Genomic DNA, 24,952 nt, shown 5'->3' with positions numbered 1-24,952 from the left:
TTGTATTGATTCAAAACACTATATATAAATGTTATGTACTTGTATTTATATAATATAAATATATATCTCAGGTTAAGTTTGCGTTGGATTTCAAATTGAATTTGATAATATCTGTATTGTATACATTATTTATAAAGTAAGGTGAACCCATTTGGTTGGTTTGTATCCATACCTATTAGATTAAAATTAATTTTTTTTTATCACTCTAATGCTCAAATTGATCTTACCTAAATCCAAAATTGTTTACCATCACTTTAGAAACTCGCGTGCAGCCCATCCAAATCCGTTGTTTTCTTCTTCTTTTTTCCAGATAAAAAATATATATTCTACGAATAAAAAAATGTTGCTATTTAAATTAAAAATCATTAATATATATATATATATATATATAAATTATTTTATAACCTCAATCTAAAAATATTTATAACCAAATAAATTAAATAATTTGTTATTTAAACTTAATTTTAATTACAATTTTAATTAAGTATATATAAATACCAAACTAGACTTAACCAAAAATATTTTTTTAAAACAATTTTTTCAAATTACAACTACAAAAATTATCAATACCAAACACACTTAATTTCCCGGGGGGATGTAAGGGTTTCACGTTTGTTTACATGGGCTTATTTACAGTTATGAAATTAAGATTTCTCTACGGCCTTGTATCTGAAAATAAATAGCACTACTTGTTGCAGAATATATAATATTGTTCAAGCAACTTTTTTTTGAGCTTCTAATTTAGTTATGAATTCATATAGTATTGTTTTATTTTTTATTTGAGATTTATGAGTATAAATATTTATTCAACTAGTTATATTTATTTTTATTAAGTGTTCTATATATATAAAAAAAACCACTCCTCGTCCTTCTTTCTAATCTTTAAAATTATAATATCAGCACAACCTATTCTAGTTACATGTGATGTGATTATAAATTTATAATGCTTATCGATCAAATTATTTTTATTCCCATAGAAAAATGGAAATGATTTAATTTTCAAGTTTTTTCATGAGTGTTTGAAAGTGTTATAATTATTATTTTTTTAAAATTATTTTTGATATCAAGATATCAAACAATAAGAAAATATACAAAATTAATTTTAAATAAAAAAATTAAAATTTATCTAATTTTTATTTCGAATATAATACCAAACAATAATAGATTATTAATCATGGTGATTGGTGATTGATTGCTTGGTTTTTTTTTTTTTTTTATGAAAAAATAGGAAAAGATTCATTGCTCCTGCCATCAAACGAAAGGCTAGATTATATATATATAGAGAGAGGCATATTAGTGTTATTAAGCCTGTTATAATATAATGACCAAGAAATGATCTATCAAGATTTTTAAATTAAGCTAGATTTTAAATTAAATTAGATAAAAAATGATTTAATATAGCTTAGTTGATTTGATTGGTAAAAATATAAAGGGTTAATTTGATTTGATTTTAAAAAGAATTAAATCAATATTATTTTATTTTTATTTTTTTAAAAAAAAAAAAACTTGAAACAACGGCAGGTAAACTTACCAACTTGCAAACCGGGTTTAATAATATGAGATAAATTAAGAATTTTTATTTTAAAAGCCCATGAAGACACCCTAGCTGTGGTGAATTTGAAGTCCGTTGTCACTTGTCAGCACTAGCTCCACTCGAACTGAAAAACCTCAAAAAAGCAAAAAACAGTCCCTCTCCATTCACAAGCAAATCACAACAAAAGTCACCACTGCTCTTCTTCTCTCGGAGTTTTCCCGCCTATATAAATAAACACTCGCAATGCTTTCTCATCGATTACAATTCCATCTCCTCTCTCAAAATCCCAAAAAAGGCTTTGCCTTTTCTCCTCCTCCTCGCTCCAATCCTCACTCTTTCCTTCACTTCTCGCTAAACACAACCAATCTCTCCTTTCCTGGACTAAAAATCAAAACCCACTTGAATTCCACCATGACTTCGAATTCTAATCATTCCAACCCTCTCCAATTAGACCTCACTGAAGCAGACATTGATGGCTTCTCTGATGTAGCCAACAAGCTTGCTGATGCCTCTGGTGAAGTGATTAGAAAGTATTTTAGAAAGAAATTTGAAATTCTTGACAAAGAGGATTTGAGTAAGTAATTCATTTTCATCTTTTGACTAAATTTGATATATTTCAGTGTTTTGGTGTTTAATTAATTTTGCTACAGGTCCTGTTACTATAGCTGATAAAGCAGCGGAGGAAGCTATGATTTCAATTATACTAGAGAATTTTCCTTCTCATGCAATGTGAGTTTAATTGAATTCACACTGTTGCTTTATTTATTTTTCTTGTAGAAGTTTTTGTTTGGTCACTGCATAAAGTAAATAAGAGAAACGAAATGCTGACGGGTCATTGTTAAATGGGGAACTTGTTGCTCTTGTGAGATGTGATGGTTAATGTATTTGAGCCTGCATCATGGGTTTCTTGCTGTTTTAATTGTAGTTTCGGGGAGGAGAATGGGTGGAGGTGTAAAGAGGAGTTTTCAGATTTCGTTTGGGTTTTGGATCCGATAGATGGGACCAAGAGTTTTATTACTGGTATGCCTCTTGCTACTGTTCCTGTAATGTTAATGCAGTCAGTGTTGAGCTTTGAAATTTGTTTACTTGTAATTTGATCTGTTTGATCATTTTAGGTAAACCTTTATTTGGTACTCTCATTGCTTTGCTATATAAGGGTAAACCGGTAAGAATTGCATTCTGTTGTTTGCCAGTATAAAAGAGAAATGGTTTCATTTAGTGCTAATAAGCTTGTTACAATGTGTGTGAAGTGAATATTCTTCTTAAAATGCTGAAAATGTCCTTGCAGATTCTTGGCATAATTGATCAACCTGTACTAAGGGAAAGATGGATTGGCTTAAATGGAAGGAGAACGACATTGAATGGAGAGGAAATATCTACACGGGCTTGTGCCAAACTGTCACAAGCATATTTGTATGTTCTCTCATATTGTTATCCTTTTCCAAGATAAACAGTGTAGAACTTGTGATTGCATTAAAGTAATTGCATCTCTTGTGACATAGTTAACTCTCCATATTCATATCATGTGATTAGCTTATAGCTGCCAACTCTTTCTTTCTTTATGCAGGTATACCACTAGCCCACATCTGTTCAGTGGGGATGCTGTAGAAGCTTTTGCTCGTGTTAGAAGCAAGGTTTGTGTGATCTGTTCAAGATAAAGAGGTTTACCTGATACGGTTTAATGCCATTACAATGCCAACATAAATGGAATAGAAATAAGTAATAAATGAACAATGTGATCTCTTTAACATGATAAGATTTGAACTACAAATCTGCCTCAATCACTCAACTATGGTATTATTTCACAATATCATTAGAGATGACAACATCAATTCATGTCTTATGCTGAGAAATTTCCTTCTCTTACTTTTCGTCTGCCTTGTTCTCTGTTTCATGGTATATTTTTCTGGCACCAGTATGTAAGTTAGGGATTTTATCAACTTGCATCACTTGATAGATTATGTAAAGACTAGTCAATTTGCAACTGATATTTGTCCGTGGACCTTACCTCAATGTTTTCTGAGTGAACAATTGAATTGTACTTTTTCTTGAGTGTTTTGATCACTTTCTCCCTCTTGTTTCATGTTCTCATTGTTTGCAGGTGAAAGTGCCATTATATGGCTGTGACTGTTATGCTTATGCTCTTTTGGCTTCTGGATATGTAGACCTCGTTATCGAGTCTGGTCTCAAGGTAACTTGTGCTTCTATCTACAATGTTGATCGAACTGATGTATCCTTGACATGTATAACTCTGCACTTATGGAAGATAAGGCACTGTTTCTAGCACTTCAAATTGATGTAATTAGAACAAGTCTTTTTACTTCAAATTTGGTGGCTAGCCTTTTCCAAGAAATGAATAATTCAAAAGAAATGGAGTTTTTAGCATCGTGCGATGAATTCTGTAGACGTAAAAGGGCCTTGCATTTGCATTTTTATGCCTCTTTTGAAGTGTTTGTCTAATTTTTTTCAACAGAAAAACAAACCTTGTTGCTTTCATTCTCATACCCCCATGAAGCTCTTGCCCAACAAACTTTTATTGTCAAAATATAATTCAATCATATTGCTTTTGTTATCAGCCCTACGATTTCCTGGCCCTGATACCTGTGATAGAGGGCGCTGGAGGCATTATAACAGACTGGAAAGGACACCACCTCTTCTGGGAGGCTTCTCCAGATTCTCGTGCAACAAGTACTCTAGTTTACATCAAGTTCTCTTTATTCTGATTTACCTTTATTTGCGACACACGATTCATCTTATCCATGTTAGAGTCTGAACTTAGCCTTGAAAGCAGGCATCATTTTGGTCCTCACCTCATTCATTTTTCAGGTTTCAATGTAGTAGCGGCTGGAGATAAACAAATTCACCAACAAGCTCTAGATGCATTACAATGGCATTGAAGATTTGCACCCGATTCTTACCAATGTAACAATGTCTGCTCTTGTGGTTCACAAATTTACTATTTTAGAAACAGACCTCCTTGGGGAGCTAATTCGACTAGTAAAAGTGAACTAGTTTTATTTACATCTCATCAATAATAAATCTACTTTTCTGTTTATCTGAGTAATTGATCCATCCATCAATTTGTGTTCATGTCAAACCTCCTTGACACATTAGTTATAAAGACGTGCTTGTTTATTGAAAGTAGAGTGAAAGCATAACAGTGCTATTCAGGGTAAATTGAGATGCTTGAATTGCTCACCAGTTGATTGGCAGAGGGATATAACGATCAAATATAAGCATTTCAGTTGCGTAGAAAATGATTCCATTAAACCGGGGGGAAAAAAACCAACTATATAAATTAAATGATAACGCTGCAATTCGCTTACAAGCGCATTACAGTCAACAAGTCGAGACAACTCCAAAAGAACAACGTTGCTTGCTAAGACTGAAACCATAATAGAATGGCATATCTCCTTGCTGACACGATATTGTTTTTGTGAGATACCCATGCGGCGATTCCACTGACAGGAACAACAAATGGTACAAGATCTGAACTCCTCCATTTCATTCAGGGTCTGAGCTGCCTGACATGCTATCGGAAAAATCAAGCATGATAAACAGGGTTTCAATCCTTTACAAAATCAGCATTGTAGTGAGCACTAGATTCAAGCTTCTTGGCCTCGTTTAATTTCCGGACAGCCTGATGTGGCAGAAAGCCATTACATGTCAAACCATACAAATACACACAACCAGAGTAAAAATGTCTAGATGTTCATTGTCACAGTAAGATGACTTAAAAATAAAGGGTCTTCAATTTTCATTGCTTGCACAGCAGAAGTGTGGACTATTTTGCTAATGATTCTCTTAGTAAAAGGGCAGGAAAAAAGACGTGCTCTCTCAAAGAAAACAAAACTGTCTGACAAGGATTGAAGAGTTCATAAGCAAACACACCTAACATGCATAAAAATTTCTGAAAACCTTACCTTCATGAAATCCTCATGGATGACATAATCCCGTTCTGCACGGATTGCAGACATCCCAGCTTCAGTGCAAACATTTCTAAGATCAGCACCATTGAAGCCCTGCAACAAAGACACTTGATTTAATAGTCTGGTAAAAGATACCAACAATTTGTACAGATGGAAGCATCTCAGGCTCACCTCAGCAAGCTTCACAACCGCTTCATAGTCAATATCACCATGTTTGGCAATTCCAGCAGCATGTATTTTAAGGATTTCCATTCTTGACTGCTCATTTGGCAATGGAATTTCAATCTTCCTGTCTAGGCGGCCCGGCCGAAGAAGTGCAGGGTCCAGAACATCAGGTCTGTTTGTTGCCATAATCATTTTAACCTGGAAACACAACTCAGAGTCAACAAGTTTCTAGTAAAACAAGTACTCCATGTCAAAACTAGTCATACATACAAATTGAGGTATAGGATTGGTTGGATGAAAACAAAATTAAGCTACCTTCCCAAGCTGGTCAAATCCATCAAGCTGATTAAGCAACTCCATGAGTGTTCTCTGGATTTCACGGTCAGCACTTGTTCCCTCACTGAATCGACGTCCACCAATGGCATCAATCTCATCCATAAATATAATACATGGCTGGAAAGCAGACAACACTTATGAAGTTATGATTAATAAATCCTGTCACCGAAGGGAAAATATTCTATAATAATTTGAGCTCTTACTTGATGATCACGTGCGTACCCAAACATCTCTCTAATCAATCTTGCGCTTTCACCAATATATTTATCAATAATGGCACTCGACACAACCTAAATCCACAAGTAAAAATCAGATTTCTTGGTTAACACGCATACATGAATGTGCAATCACTAGGGAATTTTGAAGCTGATATTCAAATTGTAAACAGCAATTTCTAACCTTCAAAAAGTTGGCATCTATGTTGCTTGCTATGGCTCTGGCTAATAATGTCTTTCCTGTTCCAGGAGGTCCATAAAGAAGAACACCCTGCAAAAAGTTGAATTTAGCGTCTCCCTAAGTATTTTCAATTTTCTAGGCCAACAGATGAAGCAGCATAAAATAGTGTTATTACCTTGGGAGGTTTAATTCCCACCCTCAAAAAGAGCTCTGGGTTCATGAGAGGCAGTTCTATAGATTCTCTAAGCTCTCGAATCTGATCTGAGAGCCCTCCCACAGCAGAGTAGCTAACATTACCAGGATCTTCATGAAGCATGTTATATACAACTGGATCAACCTGTAAAACAAAAATTCCACAACACTTTAGGGCACAAATACTGGTTGACCAACTAATAATCTCATCCAATAGTTTAAAGTGTCAACACTTACCTCACGAGGAAGAGCTCGCATGATTGTGAGAGTGGTCATATCAAGAACAACTCGGGTTCCAGCTGTTAGTTTTTCTTTATCCACTTTACTACGACAACCAACCACATACCTCGGTCCGCTGCTTGCTTTAGCTATCACTAAGCAGCACAGCAATGCATATTAGTTCCCCAATCTATCATATACCTAACTGTCAATAGACAGCAATCAAGAACAGGACAATGAAAAAACAATATATATATGTAACTTCATGATAAAGAAGCTATTAATAACAGCAGACTGCTGAAGCGAAATATGAATATAGTCTTAAATATAAAACAATTGATATATTTAAGCTACCCTCTGTGAATAAAAGAGAAAAAGAAAGTGCACGGCTTAATGTTGTTTAGAATGTACAAAACCCAACAGTCTCCCAGTTACTTTTTATGTGGAAAAGTAGAGATTATTACAGCGTTCATTGTCAAGTGGCCTGAGAACTTCACCAATGATTTGTCCAACACTCTGAAGGGACTTCAAATCATCTTCAGTTTTAGCAAATTCCTTCTTGGCAGCCCGCAAATTCTCTCTCACTGAATCCATCCAATTACAAAACATGTGAGTTACTAACACGACAGACAAGAGCAATAGCACAAGACTCCAAGGACAAAACAATATTTACCGAAAATATAAACATGGGAAATTTGTCTACCAAAAAAACAAACTTCTAAGTATTAATTTCCTTCCCTAACATTTTATCCCCAAAATGGTATCTTCGTTAACAAGACCATAGGATTAGAAAAATAAAACAAAGAATTGGGATTCCCTCTTCCTTTAATGTGATTTAATTAATAGGTAGTGAGCATTTGCATCTCAAACCCAAACAAACCTCAGTCCATTTTCCTAGTAATTCAACTTAATCCAGTCATTTAACCTTTCCACCAGAAACCATGTCAAATTCACGAGTTGAGCTAGAACCAAAACATCGCAGCATTTCATTCAGTCATGTTTAGCTTGAACAAAACCGACATTCAATCTCCTAAAGTTACATTACTAAACACAAACTAACAAAACCGAACATCAAGTCACTTCGAACTTTTATCTTCAAGCATCCGAATCTAAATTCCCAAAAATCTAATGAATAATAACAGAGAAAAAATCTAACCTTTGGAATTTCCACACAAAACCCAGAAACAAAACTCAATTACATACTTAAACCCTAGCTCATGATCCACAAGTCTGCTCAATTTCTTTAAAATAAAAAATTCAAGATTAACAAAAAAAAACTTTTTTTTTCTGAAAAAGATATCCCTAAATCTGCAAGAGTTAAATTAAGGTTTTGTTGCGGTGACCTGTACGGACTCGGGATTCGAGCTCTTTATGGTTCAGTAGCTTCTTGCGGTACTCGGCGATCGCTGTACGGCGTCGAGCCGCCTCCTCTGCTTCGCTCGACATTCTTTGTTTTCTTTTCCTGTTTGAATCACAGAGAGACTGAGGTTTGCCTTTCTTTCATAAATTAGCTCTCACTTGTTTTTCAAGGAAAAAAAGCTAAAGCAATAGACTTCTTTGTTTCTTCTCTTTTTTATTTACAGGTAAAGTCTAGCCTTCTAACTATTAATATAATCTTAATTAGGTCCTTTAACCGTAAATTTTCTTTTTTAGAGGGGCGGGGATCCTCATGTTTGTTTTATTGAAATCAAAAGTCTGGTGGGTTGATAGGGGGGGTTCATGAAGTCTAACCCGAGCTGGATTTTAATTTTAACAAAAAAAGAAGAAGAAAATGACCTGCCTAAAGTCCTAAACACAGCTGATTCTCATGAAAAAGAATAAGAACTTCCTCGTGTGAATAGAATGCGTAGGCCAAGAAAACTCAAAGGCTTCCTACCTTCTACAAGCTGGAAACCATGTAGCTACACTGATTGGGCAACCAAGAAAAGGGGCATTTTACTGTGTTATTTGAGGGTTGCTAATTGACATTCCCTTAATTCTATCTTCCGATTGGTTTGAATTGGATTCCTTTTGCCATCTTTCTAAGATCTTGCTATGGCAATTCATTACCGCACAGTCAGCTGAGGACGTGCCCCAAGTGAGTTTCATTGCTTATCTCGATCTCTCGCTCCCAGCCAAACTAGTCTAAAAGGGATTTCTTTTTTTTTTTTTTTAAAAAAAAAAGAATGAATCAACATCGTTATGATAAAAAAATAATTGACTCGAGTGGACCTGCTAAGTTGCAAGTTACTGATGTCTGAAGGCAGAACCAGCAGAATTAGACCTATGGTTTCCAAAACAGAATTGTATAAAAATTTTGAAATGTAGAGAGGAAGAGAGGCAAGAATGGAGTTTGACCATTTCAGATAAGATTAGCTATTTATGATCATTGTGTTACAAAAATAGGAGGTAAAACCAACTAATTTTTGCAATACAAAAATCTCCTCACCATAAACATTGCCCCAATATTGGCAAAGCAAAGGCCATCTCACCTGTCAATTCTTCCCCTCCACTTATAATCAAGAAAAAGAAGAAGAAATGAAGTTAACCAACCCCATAACAGGGGGATTGAAAACCTTCCTTTTTGATATCTTTCTTTCTGTCTAACTCTAACCATCCCACCCTCACCCACAGGAGGGATGGAGATGGAAAAAAAGAGATTAAAAGCATCAAAAAATAATCTTTTTCTACCTTCCTTATTGTCGACACCGATGGCTATCCTCCTTGTTCTCCTCTTACCCTTGCTTTCTTGGCCCAGCATTGTATCCGCGGGTGGCAATACCTTCAAGCCAGCTGATGAGTTTCTCATCAGCTGTGGAGCCAGGAGCCTGGCTTCTGTTCCTGATGGAAGACTCTTCAAGACCGACCATGAGGCCCAAGGATACTTACAAACCAAGCAAGATATCTTAGTATCTGTTCCATCGGCAGACGTTCCTTCTCCTATATATCTGTCCGCGAGGATTTTCAAAGAGGATGCAACTTACGCATTTACATTGAAGAGTGCAGGATGGCATTGGGTGCGCCTGCATTTCTTTCCAATCAATAACACGGAATTCGATCTGCGAACTGCAACATTCTCTGTCAACACAGATAAGTATGCCCTCCTGCACAACTTCAATATAAATAACAATACTGAAGCTGTACTGAAGGAGTATCTAATTAATATGACCGATCCAAACTTTTCCATCCAATTTAAACCTCTGAAGAATTCGGCTGCTTTCATCAATGCCATTGAGGTTGTTTCAGCTCCTGACATTTTGATATCTGATCAAGCCACCAACCTTTTCCCAGTTAACGATTTTGCTGGTTTGAACGACTTTGGATACGAAGTAGTGTACAGGCTTAACATGGGGGGGCCTTTGATTACCTCAGAAAACGACACACTTTCGAGGAGATGGGTACCTGATAAGCCATACCTTAAGCACGAAGCCTTGGCAAAAAGTGCATCTGTCCCTACTTCCTCCATCAAATACGGTCCAGGAACCTCACCACTTATTGCGCCAGCAACAGTTTATGCATCTGCTAAGCAAATGGCTGATTCCGAAACAAGGATTCAAAATTTCAACATAACATGGAATTTTGTGGCTGATGCAACATTCAGCTACGTAGTTCGGCTGCATTTTTGTGACATTGTGAGTAAAACCCTCAATGATCTCTACTTTAATGTCTATCTTAATGGCAAAAAGGCTATTTCTGGTTTGGATTTGTCATCCATCGAAGACGAATTGGCAGTCCCGTATTTCAAAGACATTGTGGTGGATGCTTCCTTGATGTCTAATGGACTCGCAGTCGAGGTTGGTCCGATGGGTGACGAAACTGGTACGAGAAATGCTATTCTGAATGGCTTGGAGGTTTTCAAAATGAGCAGTAAAGTTAACAGTTTGGATGGAGTGTTCGGGGTTGATGGTGAGGTGCTTGAGAAACACAGGGTAGTTACTTACGTAGGGTTCGGGTTGATGTTCGGTGCATTTATAGGCCTTGGTGCTATGGTGTTGAAGTGGCACAAGAGACCCCAAGATTGGCAAAAGAGGAATAGCTTTTCTTCTTGGTTGCTTCCAGTCCATGCTGGTGACCATAGCTTCATGACAAGCAAAACCTCAATGGGATCTCACAAGACCAACTTTTACTCGTCAACTCTTGGTCTAGGTCGGTTTTTCTCTTTGTCAGAGTTGCAGGAGGCTACCAATAACTTCGATTCAAGTGCAATAATTGGTGTTGGTGGTTTTGGCAATGTCTATCTTGGAACGATTGATGATGGCACCAAAGTTGCTGTCAAAAGAGGTAACCCACAATCTGAACAGGGAATCACAGAGTTCCAGACAGAAATTCAGATGTTGTCAAAGCTCAGGCATAGGCATTTGGTGTCATTGATTGGCTACTGCGACGAGAACGATGAAATGATCCTGGTTTATGAATACATGTCCAATGGACCTTACAGGGACCACCTCTATGGAAAGAATTTGCCTCCATTGTCATGGAAGAAAAGGCTGGAGATCTCTATTGGAGCTGCTCGCGGACTGCATTACTTGCATACGGGAACTGCACAAGGTATCATTCACCGCGATGTGAAGACCACAAACATTTTGCTCGATGATTCCTTTGTTGCCAAGGTTGCTGATTTTGGGCTGTCCAAAGATGCACCTATGGGGCAGGGTTATGTAAGTACTGCAGTGAAGGGAAGCTTTGGGTACTTGGACCCTGAGTACTTCAGGAGGCAGCAACTGACTGATAAATCTGACGTATACTCGTTTGGCGTGGTGCTGCTTGAAGTATTGTGTGCGAGGCCCGCCCTTAACCCTCAACTTCCAAGAGAGCAAGTTAACCTGGCTGAATGGGCGATGCAATGGAAGAGGAAGGGGTTGATTGAAAAGATCATCGACCCTCTTCTTGTCGGTAGCATCAATCCTGAATCATTGAAGAAGTATGCTGAGGCTGCAGAGAAGTGCTTGGCTGAGCATGGTGTTGACAGGCCAACTATGGGAGATGTGCTGTGGAACTTGGAGTATGCTTTGCAGCTCCAAGAATCTTTCTCTAAGGGGAAAGATGAGGATGAAAGTAAAATATCAGCCACTGTAGCTGACTCCCCTGCTGTTGTAGCTACTCCTTGTGCTATTTCCACCTCTGTCGCAGAAGACAACAAAAGCCCTGCTGAAGCTCAGGTCATTGATGAACATTCAGGAACTGCAATGTTTGCTCAATTTTCTGGGCTAAACGGCAGGTAAATTGTATAAATTCCTTGTTCGAATCGATCAGTCACCAAGAACGGGAAGAGTTTAAGCATCTTATGGAATATCTTAAACTTCGGAGCATCAATGGTGGCTTTTGCTCTTGCTTCAGAATGAGAACTTGATGGGCTGGCATCACTCTTATAATAGCATGTCATGATGTATGTTGCAAGTTTCCTATCTAGAGACTCTATTTATCTTCTTTCCTGTGTGCAGTATTTGAGTCTGAGTTTATACAAGCTGTAAGAAAAATGAACTGATTAATGTACTGGTATTGATAGATGTATACCTGCAGTAGTATTATGCCTACATCCTTCAACCCCTACTCTATGACATGATGGGAATTTTGGACTAACTGTCTCGGCAGAATCTGTAAGTGGATTTTGAAGAATCGCTTCTGGCTGAGTTTATATCCTTGCTTGAATCTATGTATGCCAGAAGACACAAGGCGGTTCCTGGTTAGAGCATTTAGTCCAAGAGAAACTGTAGAACAACTTAAAGGTTGTAGCCAAGCTTGAATCTATGTTTGCCAGAAAACACAAGGCGGTTCCTGGTTAGAGCATTTAGTCCAAGAGAAACTGTAGAACAACTTAAAGGTTGTAGCCAAGCTTGAATCTATGTTTGCCAGAAAACACAAGGCGGTTCCTGGTTAGAGCATTTAGTCCAAGACCAAGAGAAACTGTAGAACAACTTAAAGGTTGTAGCCAAGCTTGAATCTATGTTTGCCAGAAAACACAAGGCGGTTCCTGGTTAGAGCATTTAGTCCAAGAGAAACTGTAGAACAACTTACAGGTTGTAGCCAAGCTTCCATTCGAGGCAAAAAGTATAATAGCTCAGAAACTTGTTGCTGAAAATTTTGCTAAAGAATTAGCTTTGTACAGATTTGATCTCTCAGTTCTGTGAATGGACAATTTTTAATACAAGTACCCTCATAGTAGGTATAAATAGTCTAAACTGAACCGTTAACTATCCTGCTGCTAAAACAACATATCATTGTTCCTGTTGTTTGAACTATAGCTTCAGAAATCGTGTCCACGAAATGGCAGACAATCTTTTTTCATTTATAACAAAAAGGTCACCTTAAAAGGTCCGAAACCTAGCTATCCATGAAATAAAAGATATCAGCAGTAAGCTAGGAAGAAAAATCTCCACGGTGTTATGAAGAAGTCAAAGCGAGCTGCAGCACCAATCCAGTACACAGTCCAGAATCCATAAATAAGATGTTTTCTAGATCAAAGTTAATGTATAAGTTGGGAGTTTAAGCCAATCGTCATTGATATTAGAAATCTACTGAGTGTAAACTATAATTGCAGGTTAGCAGATAAGGTGCCTGACTGGTTGGCAAAATCAGCTGGGTCTGATGTGAAACCACCACCTGAGCTCAGAAATCTTGTTGTAAAAGACTTTTCTGCAGATGATTGAAAATGGTTCTTGTCGATGTTATAAAATAATAAAAAAAAGACAATTAATTCGGGATTAATTTCAAGCTTTGCCTTTAGCTTTGTCCAAATTTAATTTTTGGTTTTGATAATTAGAGTATCCTTGGAGCACCTTTTGACCTTCCATACCCCAACTGATGAAATTTTCATTTCACGAGAAATTTCTTTCTTGTGGCCTCCCTTCCAATTCAAACATGACAGATTTGAAGTTAAGGAAAATTGTAGCCGGTATTCATGTCAACATGGGGATCTTTGTGGATATTAGAGCATGCGGTGTTTTTAGTGTTAAGGTGCAATATGATTTTTAAAAATATTTTTTAGTTATAAATACATTAAAATATTTTTATATTTTTAATATAAACACATCAAAATCATTTAAAAACACCATCAATTCAATGTTTTTCACAATAAAAAGTAATTTAAAAAACAAGTTGTAACATAAAAATAAATATTCACTAACTATTGGTAGATCTGGGCAGGAAGTCTCACGTTATTAGCACTAGCACAAAAAAATGGAAATTTAATTAGTGAGGATTGATATATTTTTCCTGACTTGTTGATGATTTCAGAAACCAGTTCAGGTAGCTAGAATATACCATTCCAGGAAAAGTGAGTCAAGTGGCTGATGTGACGAAAAATCCAAGGTGGGGGCTAGAAAGCGAGATGCCTCGAGAAAGAAAGGTGCCATATTGAATGAACAAGAGCGAGTGTAGATAAGGGTGTGGATGTGTGATTAAACAATATTTCCGAAACCAAAAACCAATTCGGTGCATCTTTTTTTGTTTCAGAGGATGCGAGGCAACCCACAAATATCGAACCCTATTGTTGTTATAGAGACTTGCTATCCTATCCATGACGTGTGAGCTCTTATCTCCATTTACTATATACCACATGGCTCCTGTTTCTCCCAATTGTTTCTCATATAAAAAGCCAATGTTACCACTCAGAAACAACGCATCTCTCGCAGCCAGAGCTCTCTCTCTCTCTCTCTCTCTCTCAAAATGAAGAACCAGACAGAACAAGTGACTTTTGACATGGATGCACTCAGGGCCAATCTTCCGCAAAAGTAAGGATACATTTTCTTTCATCTTTCTCAACTTTGGTTTCGCAGCTTGATATATTTCTTAAGTTGTGGGGAATTGTTTTTTGAACAGGAGGGGGGGGCTGTCAAGGTATTACTCAGGGAAAGCAAGGTCATTTACATGCATAGCTGATGCTCGTTGTCTTGAAGACCTAAAGAAACCAGAACGCCCTGATCCCAAGAAAAGGCAGAAATATTCAGATAGGAATGGCTTGCACGTTCCTCCATATCCATGTCGACGAGTTTCTAGCTCCACCCAGTGCACCTCACCCTGTGTTGGTGTGTGAAGACAGCCAAATAAGCTTTTTGGCTTCCTTCAGCATTATTATTTTGACGCTTTGCCGCATTGTGTACAGGAGGAAATCTTCCTAGGCATTTGTAAATGATAATAAAATTTTGTAGGTGTTCATATCTAAACGAGTACCATGTGATCTTGAGAATGCCGAAATATTGGTGCCCATGGAATCATCTCTTCTTAGATTTGATTTAACAATGCATTAAGTGTGTATTAAAGAGTTCATTTTCAATATATTAAAATAATTTTTTTAATTTATTTTTTATATCAAAACATCAAATCAAAACAATCTAAAAATATAAAAATAAATTCAAAAATTTTCAGAAACATAATTAAACTGCAATATCAAACACCAGTGGTGCATGCCAATGTCAAACATATAAATATCGCTGATCATTTTAATGCAATTTTGAATCTTGCTTGAAGCCCTCAACTGTTAGAACGCTAGCAAAGCAACCTGCATTGACAATCCACAATCATCCAAACAAGCACAAACAGAAAATAAGACAATTTGAAGAATTCTGTCCCAAACTTCAATTCCTCAAAGTTGAATCCAACATACTGAAACAAAAATCTTGCAGATTTCACATGTCTATTTTCAACGAATTCTGGTACTTGCTTGTTACAAATTCCACTCTGTTAATCTAGCTATGAGAATGCACATTGTAGCTAGAGACATAAACCAGAAAAGGGAAATGGAGAATAACAATTAATAGCATATACTCGAGCAAAATACTAATAGATCGCAACCTAGTAATAACAACTATGAGCACCAAAAGAATCACCATTTCTCCCTACTGATACACAATTAGGATGTAAGAAGCCCTACTCAATCAAGTTGGAGTAACAGCTAAAAACTACTGCAATCTTTGCTTCTTGCTTGTGTCCTTACCCCAATGATCAAGCATGACAAGGTCATCGTCATCGTCATCGTCAAGCTTTTGGATTTTCTTGTCATTCCTAGTTTCATCAGCATCATTTGACTGATCCAGAGTGCAGCCCTCGGAAAACTCAGGCATTTTTCTCTTCTTTCCTGGACTAGCAGTCCCATCTGAAATTTCTTTCACCTCAATATCTTTCTGGGCATCCATAGGCTCTGTTGGCAATGATTTTGATGAACTTGCACCATTTCCAATAGATGTTTTATCATCCTTCTTCTCAGGAGGAGCTTGTGTCCATCCTGAAAGAACCATTCCATCAGGTTCTTTCTCCTCATCAAATTCTTCTCTGTGAGATTCAAGAATATGGCAAATATTAAGCAGCCCATCAAATATCAGAGCATTTGAGCACATCATACAGTTACCCAATGACACTCAAATCAAAAGGAAAACCAAATATCCATCAATTATCTAATTAAACTGAGATTCCAGGAAGTATTGTGTTTACTACCATTAAACTACTGAGACCAATCTTTGCAAAAAAAAACAAGAGGCAGAGGAGGAGGGGCAGGAAGAATCATTGGGTAAAAAAATTTTCTCCTGGTACGAACTCAAAATGGTTCGAAGAACAGCATCATTTAAGTAAAGACAAACCTATGCTTAATATAGATATTGCATGTGAACTCCTGTTGAAGATCCTCTACTGTGAGCATTTTCCCACCAGTGACTGGAGAAGGAAGCTCAGATAGTACCTAATGGAAAAGAGAGGGAAAAAATTGATATACAAAACCATATTAATTTGAACTTAAGCCATACCATTTCCAGAAACAAAGCAAGGAATACCTTTTCAAGGTTTGCTGTATAATTTGCTATCATGTCTTCTTCAAGATCATCACCAACCTCATAAAGAAGGGCTGCGCCACACATAATCAGGGGGGAGTTCATACCAAGCTTGGCTTTTACTATCTTTTCAACAAAATCCCGCAACTTTGAACGATGAGTATTAATCTCCAGTGACAGAGGTGTCTGTTCCCCACCATATCAAATGTGAGCAGAATGCATTCGTGGCTTGGAAAAACACACAAGGGCAATCCAATGAAGAAAAGAAAATTAGATATACCTGAGAAGAACAAACAAAGCAGGACTTGTTTGGCTCAAAGGGTTCCACTGGCATAAGAAGCATTTTTTTAGATGGATGTTCGAGACAATATGTCATCCTGCATAGATGTTTCATATGATTAGAACAAACCAGCTCTGACACCATAACTATTAACATTTCAGAGTCATGTCCTTATTTTCAGAAATAATACCTCATTAGCTTTTCTCTGAAAAACAAGGAACATAAAGAAAACAAAGTTTATTCAAGACAAAAAAACATGTGATGGTCAGCCTTAAACTTTTCCTTAACCTCATTAATCTGGAAACAAGAAAAGGGTCAGCCTCAAACTGATCTTTCAACCATTAATAAAAAGCAAAGCTCCCAAATCAAGTATTCAAATACTAGAAAAAACCTTAGAGAAAATTGAGCCACACCTGTAACAGTCAGTATCCTTTTTCAACACCTTGATTGCTTCAATGACAATTAAACCAGCTACAATAGCATTTGTTGTTGCAACAGCATGTACAATATTCCCAGCAATACCTTTAGCTTCAAAAAGGCTGTGTGAAGGAATGTTAAATGAAGCAGCCCGAATATTTGCAGCTGCAGTAACAAATTCCACAGCTAGCTGATCATCTTTGTCAAAACTCAGGTTCCCAATCTCCTGCCAAGGTAAAAAAAAAAAAATAAAATAAAAAGAAGATCATCCAAAAGTCGAAGGATTTCATCAATCGCTTCTTCAAAAACAAGAGATCAACAAACCTTTTTTCTGTTTGTAAAAAATAGCTTCAAAGCCTCCAGAAAAACTCTTGTATTTTCCATTAGGCACCATATATCCTGTGGATTCTTTAGGCCTAAAGATGCCATGGCAGATGCTGAAGAAAGATCATCAGTTTTATCAACATTTCCATTCTGTTGGATCATTTTGTCAGGCAGGACATCCCTACTATAGATGGGCCTTGGCTTATTGCGTTTTTTCCATGTCTCTTCATCAGACAAAGCTAGTTCAATGTTATAGCCGAAAACATGATCATATATTCTTCTTCCATATTGCTCAAAGTCTTCATCATCTCTCCATTCAAATACATCGTTTGTGTTTTCAGATGAGCTACAAGCATCATTAGAGCGCACATTTAAATCATTTACCTGGTTCTTGTCTCCAAATAATTTTGCAAAAAGCAGTTCCTTCGCCCAAACAATACAGTGAACAAACTGCAGTTTCAAACAATACAGTGAACAAACTGCAGTTTCAAACAATGAAATTGAAAATAAAAAACACAGAAGTTCCATCTTGATTATTACATCACGAGCCATCATGGTTATCGTTATTAATGATTTTCTGACCAAGCAACGACCTAATTTCTGGCAGATTAAAGTTTTAATTCAAATAAAATATTGCTGACCAAGAAATGTCATCTGTTAACAAAAACACTGATCTTCGCAAACAAGAAAGAACACCTCATTCCCAAGAAGTGAAATCAAGTTTGCTAATAAAAACCACAAAAAAAAATACATTAATCATTCACCTTTGATGGAGTACTAGTAATTGTGCAGACAGGATATGTCTTTGGGGCAGGTTTAGGTTGACACTCATAGCACTCTGTTTTTCCCTTCACATGCACTGTAACCTGCCACCAAGAAATTATGAAGAAAAAAAAATCATGATGTTTCTCAAAAACATTCAAACAAACAGTATAGGAATGTCAACTTCCAGACAGAGACAACTACCACACAGAGAGAATGAGAGAGATACAAAACATGCAATTTAAAAACATGAAATAAATCAACACAAGTAGATCAATATTTTCAGTTGCCAAAATAACTGTTCATTCATTTAAAAAACAATGAGGCCCAAAAACTGGTGGAAAATTCAAGTTGTTAATCATCAGACTTTAAAGGACAAAATATGCATAAACAACAAATAATCCATACAGTTCATTTTCAAACCAGCAACATATGAAAACAAACTATTGACAAAACAGACTTTTCCATTCCTTTTGATCTTGGAAGGAGCAATTATACACAACAAAATATTACCTGTCCTAGGAACCCAGTAGTTCCACTTTCAACCAAAGGAACTTCAGCAGCCAAGCAAAGGCGGTTCACATGTCGCCTAGCATCCAAGTTATCAAGTCCATTCAGAACAACATTAAATTGCTTGAAGAAGTCGACATTGAAGTTAGAATCCTTCACATTTGCATGGTAAGGGGTAATGCTTATGTGAGGCCTAAATCTTAACACGGCATCACGAGCGACCTGGTTGAAACATTGGCGTGAAATAAGAAAAGACATGAAATTGATCATTACCCAATTAATTCAATAACAATGAAAAAACGTTCATAAAAACACTTGCCTTTGCTTTAGACTGTCCAACATGTGATTGACGGAACAGAAATTGTCTATTAAGGTTGCTTACTTCTATGGTGTCCATGTCAATCTGCAGACAAATGCAAGCAAATGTATAAAGGAGTGCTGCATAAAGATGAGGGCCTTAACATGAACTCTCTATGCAAATGCCCAATAAAATGAAATTTCAAATCCAACATGTCTTTGCCTCAAACTACACTGTCTCCTTAATTTGGTACGCCATTAATTTGATTAAGATTTTTTAACCATTTTGTGAAACAATAAATGCCTGGTCAAAAAACCCAATATGTAAGTTTCAGCTAAAGTTGCAACTTCCTGGTAGGGAAACCCATCCCCTTGCTTTTCAGCAGTTTCCCATTACAAAAGCTAGTTTGTTGATGATCATGACATACCTAACAAATAAGGGCAGCATATCTTCTTGGATGCCCCTTAACTCCCCAACCACCACTACAGCTTCACAAGGGCAGCCTTTAGTTCATACCATCACCACCTCCTTAGACAACCTTTCACCATAAGCACCCAGTCACCACCATGTTTCGCTCCTAAGAACAAAGAACACCAAACATAAAAACAATCCCAACACCTTGTACCTACATTCCTTATCATCTCCACCATCTCGCACATGAAAAAAACCTTGCAACCATTGAGCCAAACCCTTCACTTCCAAAGCCCCAGACAACTACTGCAATCACCGCTTCATTTATATCCATCAATGCTATGTTCACTCTTATCACAGCTGCTGCATTCCATTACCACCAACTACTCATTACTTGGAAAGCATTTGCAACCTTATAATTAACCAGGTCAATGACATTCTCAGTCTCATGACATAAAAACCACTACTTTCTTAACCAGTAATGATTCATATCCAGACATGTGTATTTTCATATGTTTCGGAATGATAAATAATTCCACAAGTTGATTCCCTCCAAGAGTTTTTAAGTTGTACAAGTTCAAACAGATACACACTGAAATAAAAATAAAAAAATAAAAAACTCTTTTTGTCAAACCCTAACCGCGCTCTAAACCCTTCAAAAAGAAACTCCAATTGACAAATAAAATCATATCATAACCCCATAACACAAAAATGAGGGCTACTAACAGGTACTTAGTCCATTCAAACCCTAGAAAACTAGAACCTGGCTTAAAAAACAACCAAAACTAATCCCTAAGAAACTCCCCGCAAAAATTTAAAAAGAAAAAAAATAAAGATATACTCACAATATGAATATCTTGAAAGCCAGAAAGAGCAAGAGTCTTAAGTAACTCACAACCAATCCCACCTGCTCCAACCATAAGCACTTTTGCACCCTAAAAAATAAAAAATCACAAAACCCTTAAAAACTACATTTCAATTGACTAAAACAAAGAGAACCCACTAACAGTAAGCAAAAATTAAAAGCGGGCTTGAAAGAATTAGACAGTTTTAGTTACCTTTATCGCTTGTGAGTGTTGAAGAGAAGCCATTATTTGGGTTTTTGAAGAAGAAGGAAGAGACAAAGAAACAGTGTTAAAAAGAAGTTGAAATGTTTTTGTTAGTGTTAAGTAGTATTTATGGATTATGTAAAGCAACTAGCCATGGATAGAAAGTGATGGAGAGAGAGCGTGGGGGGGGAATCGAACACGAGACGTGAGGGCAATTGGAGAGGATCTTGGATTGTTTAATTTAATAATTCAATGGGCTGCTGTGCGTGTAAAGGGGCGGCTCCAGCTGAGAGCGACTATTTAATGACCAAGAGTCACGCCTTAACTAGTTGGCGATCTAGCCATTGAAGCTCTGTGATATTTTCCATGCACCGGATTCAAATAAAAAATAGTATCTTACTCAGAGTTGGTGGAAAATCAGATTTATTTTTGATCTTATCGTTAAGAAAAATATATAAATTTTGATCTCAGTGTTATGGTATAAAAAAATATATCTCGTTTATTTATATATTTTTAATATAGCATATTAAAATGATAAAAAACTAATAATAAAAAATAATTTTTTTTAAAAAAATTCATAACTGCAATGCTGAAAATACTTTTAAGGATATGTTTGGGAATGCGGTGCAAATCGCGTTCCCAACAAATTTAAAATTTTTTTTTGTTAAAATTTAATGTGATTTTTTATTATTATTATTTTGATGTGATGATATTAAAAATAATTTTTTAAAAAATAAAAAAAATTATTAATATATATTTTAACATAAAAAATTATTTAAAAAATAACTGTTACAGCTCTTGAATGCAATCTATAAGTCAAACTTTCAACTTTCGGAGCAGGCATGGAGTACGCAACAAAGCATGGTCTTAGTTTTGACTTTTCTGCGTGTTTTTTTTTTATTTTTTTTTTTTTAGAGGTAGTTTTTAAACCAAACATAACCATTACTTCAGCCCCGAACATAACCCTTCGTTCGGCCGCTCGTATACATGCATTATTTCAATCATTCTTTCCTTTTCAATAATGAAGTAATTACTTGGTGCGTTATAAAAAGAAAAAAAAAAGTAATTTTTAAGGGAAGAGTATATTCTATTTGTTAGAATTAAAAAAATAATAAATGCATGTGCTGTGAAAAGAGTATGTTTGTGTGTGCGTGTGTGAAATAATCCAAGGTTTTTTAATTGGAATCAGACCTCTTAGGGGAATTCAACCCTCATTAATAATTTGCATGGAAGAAAAGACCGAGACCATAAAGAATTTTGTAGCCTGTTTTATGAGCAATTATATCAGATAATAGCTCATGTTGATTAATGACTACATCATTAATCGAGAAAGATATGCCACAAGTGGTTTTATTTATTGGTTTGGTGGAAATAATACATTTAAAATAATATTTTAAAATTACTAGAATTTTGATAGGTAAATTTAAAATTATTTCAAGATTTGTTATCTAAAAATGTCTTTTAATTATCTGATTTCTACTGGTATTTTTTATAAAAAAAATATTTTAATATAATAAGAATTTTATAATTATAATAACTTTATATTTTTTTTATAAAATATTTTTATTTAACAAACTTTATCTTTACTCTAAATTTACAAATCAAATATTAGATTCATCAACCTAATATTATATTAATATTAAATATAAATTAAATTTTTATTAATAATAAATATATATTTACATAATAATAATAATAATAATGCGTTTAACCAACTAAATGATTATGGATATAGTGAACTAACATTATATTCTAATATGATAAGTTTTAACGTCGTTATGTTAGCTCATAATTTAATGCTAAGCGTTAACCATTCAAAATGCTGGTAAGAATGTACGGAATCGAGGGAGCTCCACACGGAAATGGAGATCAACACGTATCCGCGTTGATGGAGCCAGATATGGAGAAATATTTCTATCCACAAAGGCAAGTGTAGATGTGGTGTGTGTTTTGGGTCGTGTTGTATAATATTTTTTTATTTAAAAACATATTAAAATATTTATTTTTCAATTTTATTTTTATTTTGACCATCCATAATATTAAAAAATATCAATTTCATATATTTTTTTAAATTAAAAATATTTTTAAAAAAACACGTATTAAATAAAAGATCACACAAGTTAGAAGTGAGCCTAATGAAACGAGTCTTTATTTTAATGAATATGGAACATTTTAACTCTTCACAATATCATCAATCAATTCTACATATATCCTATTTTTCTTTTTTATTTAGATTATAAATTATAGGGTGTTTTTTTTTTTCCTGATGAAAATAAAAAACGTTGTAGACGGGAAATATAAAGATTTAAAATTTACTTCAATGAATATAAAAGTTCCACGGACACGGAGATGAAAGATGTGTCCTCCGCTTGAACTGACCTCCATCGCCATGCCAACACTCGTCCATTGCCATCCTAGCACGGACAAGGACTGAACATGGAGAAGTATTAGACTGCGAATCACCCAAGTGGATAGCATACAAAGAGAACTCCTCTCATGGAGAACGCCGCCAACAAACTCGTGTCAGGAGGAGGAGGAGGAGGAGGAGGAGGAGGATACCGGCTATTTTCATGATAATATGAATCGGAAAAACGGTGAGCGAGCAAAGGCTAGCCGAAACAGGGGCAGACATGGATCGAGGATCGATCCAGTTTCAATTAGCTCCGGCGGGACTTTGGACCCTACTTTGGTCTGATTGGATGTAGCAATTAATCCCTATGTTGTGTCCTACGTAATTTTGTGTTCTTGGGCCTTTCGTACCCTAAGAAACAGAAGTATAAATTGGTTCAATTTAAAAGGGGCCAGGCCCATTCTTATAAGGACAAAGGTCCCAGGAAAGACCCTACAAGTCCAGGCTGGCGAATTGGTCGCGTCCTGCAGCGGGTAGCGGGAAACGTTACAGTTTTCTTTTATTTTGCATGCTAGTATATACGAAAATCTGAGATTTTTCTTGGACAAACTGAGATTTCAACACTGTTATTATGCAACCTAAGGCATGATTACATGCTTAATACACATGTAGCCTAGGCAAATTATTACATAGCTCATAACCACACCAGCTAATCCACACAGTTCAACCATCCCTGTCCTCCACACAAACAACAAATTAAAACCATAAAACACTGGACCATCCTAGCATGCAGGCTGCTTTAATGATGGCTATGGTGGCCAGGCAATTTTCCCTTGATTTTTTCGATCATACTTTTCTTCTCCTGTTCCTGGTACTGTCCTCCAGCCGGACCTGTGGTAGTGGTGTGCACGTCTACAGTATATCCATGCTCTTCCTTGTGCTTCCCGCCAGTTAATTTCTCCTTTATTTTCTGCTTCAGTCCCTTCTTCTTCTTCCTTCTCCCTCCTTGCCCATCGTCCTCAGACTGCAATGTCAAGAGACAGTTAACGATAAAAAAATCCCTTGCGTACACAAAAGACGTTAGCTTCACAACGTTTTTTTAAAGATTCTGCCATTGTTCACACCTCATCATCACTACATCCCATGAGCTTTCCATAATAAATTTTTAAAAAATATCGATTCATTCAAAATAAGGATTAATTGACTGGTGATCAATGTGTGATAATCATTATCCCGTGTCCTAATTACATAGTTAATTTAAACCAAATATATCTCACCGAGCCAGAGCTTGAAGCAGATGAAGTCTCGTCATGCTCCTCTTTCTTATGTACCCACTGATCACCAGCAACCTCGCCATGATGACCCGTCTCACGAATGCCACCCTTCATTGCATCTTCACTCCTGGCAGTGCTAGACAAATGTCCAGTACCAGGCACCGTATCACTACTTATTATATCGCCAAGCGTTGGAGGCTGTTTGGTGGTGGCTACGCCGGCGATGTGCACAGGGTTACCATGTTCATCTGTTAATTTAACTGGGTTGCCATGTTCATCTGTGAGTTGAATTGGATTACCCAGCTCATCTACTACTGTAGCAGCTATCATTTCTAACCAAAAAACAGGAAGTTGAAAAACAGCAACAGTAAGATAAGATTCGATATCGATAGTGAAGGATAGAGTTTAAGCTAGCTAAGCTGGCCGAATAAAAGGAAAATAAAATGGCGGTGGAGAACAGACATGGTTCATGCATGTAACCAGCTTTCGACACCTGGTGCTGGTGCAGAGCAGACATGAAGGGGTTTTGCCACCGTAGCCAAGACAGGAGACGTGTCATTCGTCTGGGTATAAAGGTTTCGGGATTGACATGATCTTTCATGTTGATCATAAATACTTTCCGAAATATCCCGAATAATATCCATTGATAATTGGCATCATTGAGGTAAAATTCTTATAATTTGAAAAACATGAATGGATACTTCAAAATAAATATCATCAGTCTTAATTAATCTTCAAGGACATTTGAAGCATTCTATAACAGAAACCA

General features: G+C 36.3%; 5 protein-coding genes and 1 long non-coding RNA gene across 11 annotated transcripts; 3 read left to right on the top strand and 3 right to left on the bottom strand.

The window, feature by feature from the left end:
• The first annotated feature begins 1,608 nt into the window (after positions 1–1,608).
• Positions 1,609–4,589, top strand: LOC118058937 (bifunctional phosphatase IMPL2, chloroplastic). The gene is made up of 9 exons (XM_035071737.2): positions 1,609–2,108; positions 2,185–2,263; positions 2,460–2,554; positions 2,650–2,699; positions 2,823–2,947; positions 3,102–3,168; positions 3,636–3,725; positions 4,111–4,222; positions 4,361–4,589. Exons 1-9 carry the CDS (start codon positions 1,778–1,780, stop codon positions 4,429–4,431), a joined length of 1,020 nt encoding a protein of 339 aa, XP_034927628.1. The 5' UTR covers positions 1,609–1,777; the 3' UTR covers positions 4,432–4,589.
• A 210-nt stretch (positions 4,590–4,799) lies between these two features.
• LOC118058936 (26S proteasome regulatory subunit S10B homolog B) lies at positions 4,800–8,889 on the bottom strand. Its single transcript, XM_073411452.1, has 11 exons — positions 8,115–8,889; positions 7,236–7,355; positions 6,790–6,926; positions 6,536–6,697; positions 6,364–6,450; positions 6,168–6,254; positions 5,944–6,081; positions 5,635–5,826; positions 5,458–5,556; positions 5,084–5,174; positions 4,800–5,047 (listed from the first exon to the last, which is right to left on the bottom strand). The coding sequence occupies exons 1-10, from the start codon at positions 8,215–8,217 to the stop codon at positions 5,100–5,102; spliced, it is 1,200 nt and encodes a 399-aa protein (XP_073267553.1). The 5' UTR covers positions 8,218–8,889; the 3' UTR covers positions 4,800–5,047; positions 5,084–5,099.
• Positions 8,890–9,382: 493 nt separating this feature from the next.
• LOC118058935 (probable receptor-like protein kinase At4g39110) lies at positions 9,383–12,342 on the top strand. The gene is made up of 2 exons (XM_073411453.1): positions 9,383–11,843; positions 11,910–12,342. The coding sequence occupies exons 1-2, from the start codon at positions 9,390–9,392 to the stop codon at positions 11,970–11,972; spliced, it is 2,517 nt and encodes an 838-aa protein (XP_073267554.1). The 5' UTR covers positions 9,383–9,389; the 3' UTR covers positions 11,973–12,342.
• Positions 12,343–14,119: 1,777 nt separating this feature from the next.
• Positions 14,120–15,042, top strand: LOC118058934 (uncharacterized). The gene is made up of 2 exons (XR_004689252.2): positions 14,120–14,480; positions 14,569–15,042. It is a non-coding gene; the product is annotated as an uncharacterized lncRNA (long non-coding RNA).
• Positions 15,043–15,352: 310 nt separating this feature from the next.
• On the bottom strand, positions 15,353–20,772 carry LOC118058932 (SUMO-activating enzyme subunit 2). Of its 6 annotated transcripts, none has more exons than XM_073411419.1 (12): positions 20,569–20,772; positions 20,356–20,445; positions 19,121–19,204; positions 18,805–19,023; positions 18,294–18,395; positions 17,530–17,979; positions 17,202–17,431; positions 16,979–16,993; positions 16,789–16,885; positions 16,512–16,694; positions 16,323–16,420; positions 15,353–16,017 (listed from the first exon to the last, which is right to left on the bottom strand). In XM_073411419.1, the coding sequence occupies exons 1-12, from the start codon at positions 20,599–20,601 to the stop codon at positions 15,648–15,650; spliced, it is 1,971 nt and encodes a 656-aa protein (XP_073267520.1). In that variant the 5' UTR covers positions 20,602–20,772; the 3' UTR covers positions 15,353–15,647. The 6 variants fall into 6 exon arrangements, with proteins under 6 accessions (XP_073267520.1, XP_073267525.1, XP_073267522.1 ...); XM_073411424.1 differs by having other exon boundaries at positions 20,406–20,445; positions 20,569–20,770; XM_073411421.1 differs by lacking the exon at positions 20,569–20,772 and adding an exon at positions 19,527–19,922.
• Positions 20,773–23,448: 2,676 nt separating this feature from the next.
• On the bottom strand, positions 23,449–24,871 carry LOC118058931 (uncharacterized). Its single transcript, XM_035071732.2, has 2 exons — positions 24,187–24,871; positions 23,449–23,933 (listed from the first exon to the last, which is right to left on the bottom strand). The coding sequence occupies exons 1-2, from the start codon at positions 24,511–24,513 to the stop codon at positions 23,709–23,711; spliced, it is 552 nt and encodes a 183-aa protein (XP_034927623.1). The 5' UTR covers positions 24,514–24,871; the 3' UTR covers positions 23,449–23,708.
• Between the last annotated feature and the right edge of the window lie 81 nt (positions 24,872–24,952).

The sequence above is a fragment of the Populus alba genome, chromosome 9 (assembly GCF_005239225.2).
Source record: "Populus alba chromosome 9, ASM523922v2, whole genome shotgun sequence".
Lineage (NCBI taxonomy): Eukaryota > Viridiplantae > Streptophyta > Magnoliopsida > Malpighiales > Salicaceae > Populus > Populus alba.
Note: the sequence above shows the minus strand (reverse complement) of the source record. Positions and strands in the feature narration are given on the sequence as shown.

Bases quoted from the DNA above. Each gene is read 5' to 3' on its own strand.
- LOC118058937 (XM_035071737.2), top strand. From the start codon at position 1,778: ATGCTTTCTCATCGATTACAATTCCATCTCCTCTCTCAAAATCCCAAA. The intron at 2,700-2,822 runs GTAAGAATTGCA...ATGTCCTTGCAG, and splicing joins TGCTATATAAGGGTAAACCG to ATTCTTGGCATAATTGATCA. The intron at 3,169-3,635 runs GTTTGTGTGATC...CATTGTTTGCAG, and splicing joins TTGCTCGTGTTAGAAGCAAG to GTGAAAGTGCCATTATATGG.
- LOC118058936 (XM_073411452.1), bottom strand. From the start codon at position 8,217: ATGTCGAGCGAAGCAGAGGAGGCGGCTCGACGCCGTACAGCGATCGCC. The intron at 7,356-8,114 runs GTCACCGCAACA...GGATGGATTCAG, and splicing joins CGAATCCCGAGTCCGTACAG to TGAGAGAGAATTTGCGGGCT. The intron at 6,082-6,167 runs GTAAGAGCTCAA...TCTGCTTTCCAG, and splicing joins GGTACGCACGTGATCATCAA to CCATGTATTATATTTATGGA.
- LOC118058935 (XM_073411453.1), top strand. From the start codon at position 9,390: ATGGAGATGGAAAAAAAGAGATTAAAAGCATCAAAAAATAATCTTTTT. The intron at 11,844-11,909 runs GTAGCTACTCCT...GCTGAAGCTCAG, and splicing joins TAGCTGACTCCCCTGCTGTT to GTCATTGATGAACATTCAGG.
- LOC118058932 (XM_073411419.1), bottom strand. From the start codon at position 20,601: ATGGCTTCTCTTCAACACTCACAAGCGATAAAG. The intron at 18,396-18,804 runs GTAATATTTTGT...TCTTGGTGGCAG, and splicing joins CTACTGGGTTCCTAGGACAG to GTTACAGTGCATGTGAAGGG. The intron at 16,421-16,511 runs GTATTCCTTGCT...CTTTTCCATTAG, and splicing joins ATACAGCAAACCTTGAAAAG to GTACTATCTGAGCTTCCTTC.
- LOC118058931 (XM_035071732.2), bottom strand. From the start codon at position 24,513: ATGATAGCTGCTACAGTAGTAGATGAGCTGGGTAATCCAATTCAACTC. The intron at 23,934-24,186 runs GTGAGATATATT...TTGACATTGCAG, and splicing joins CTGCTTCAAGCTCTGGCTCG to TCTGAGGACGATGGGCAAGG.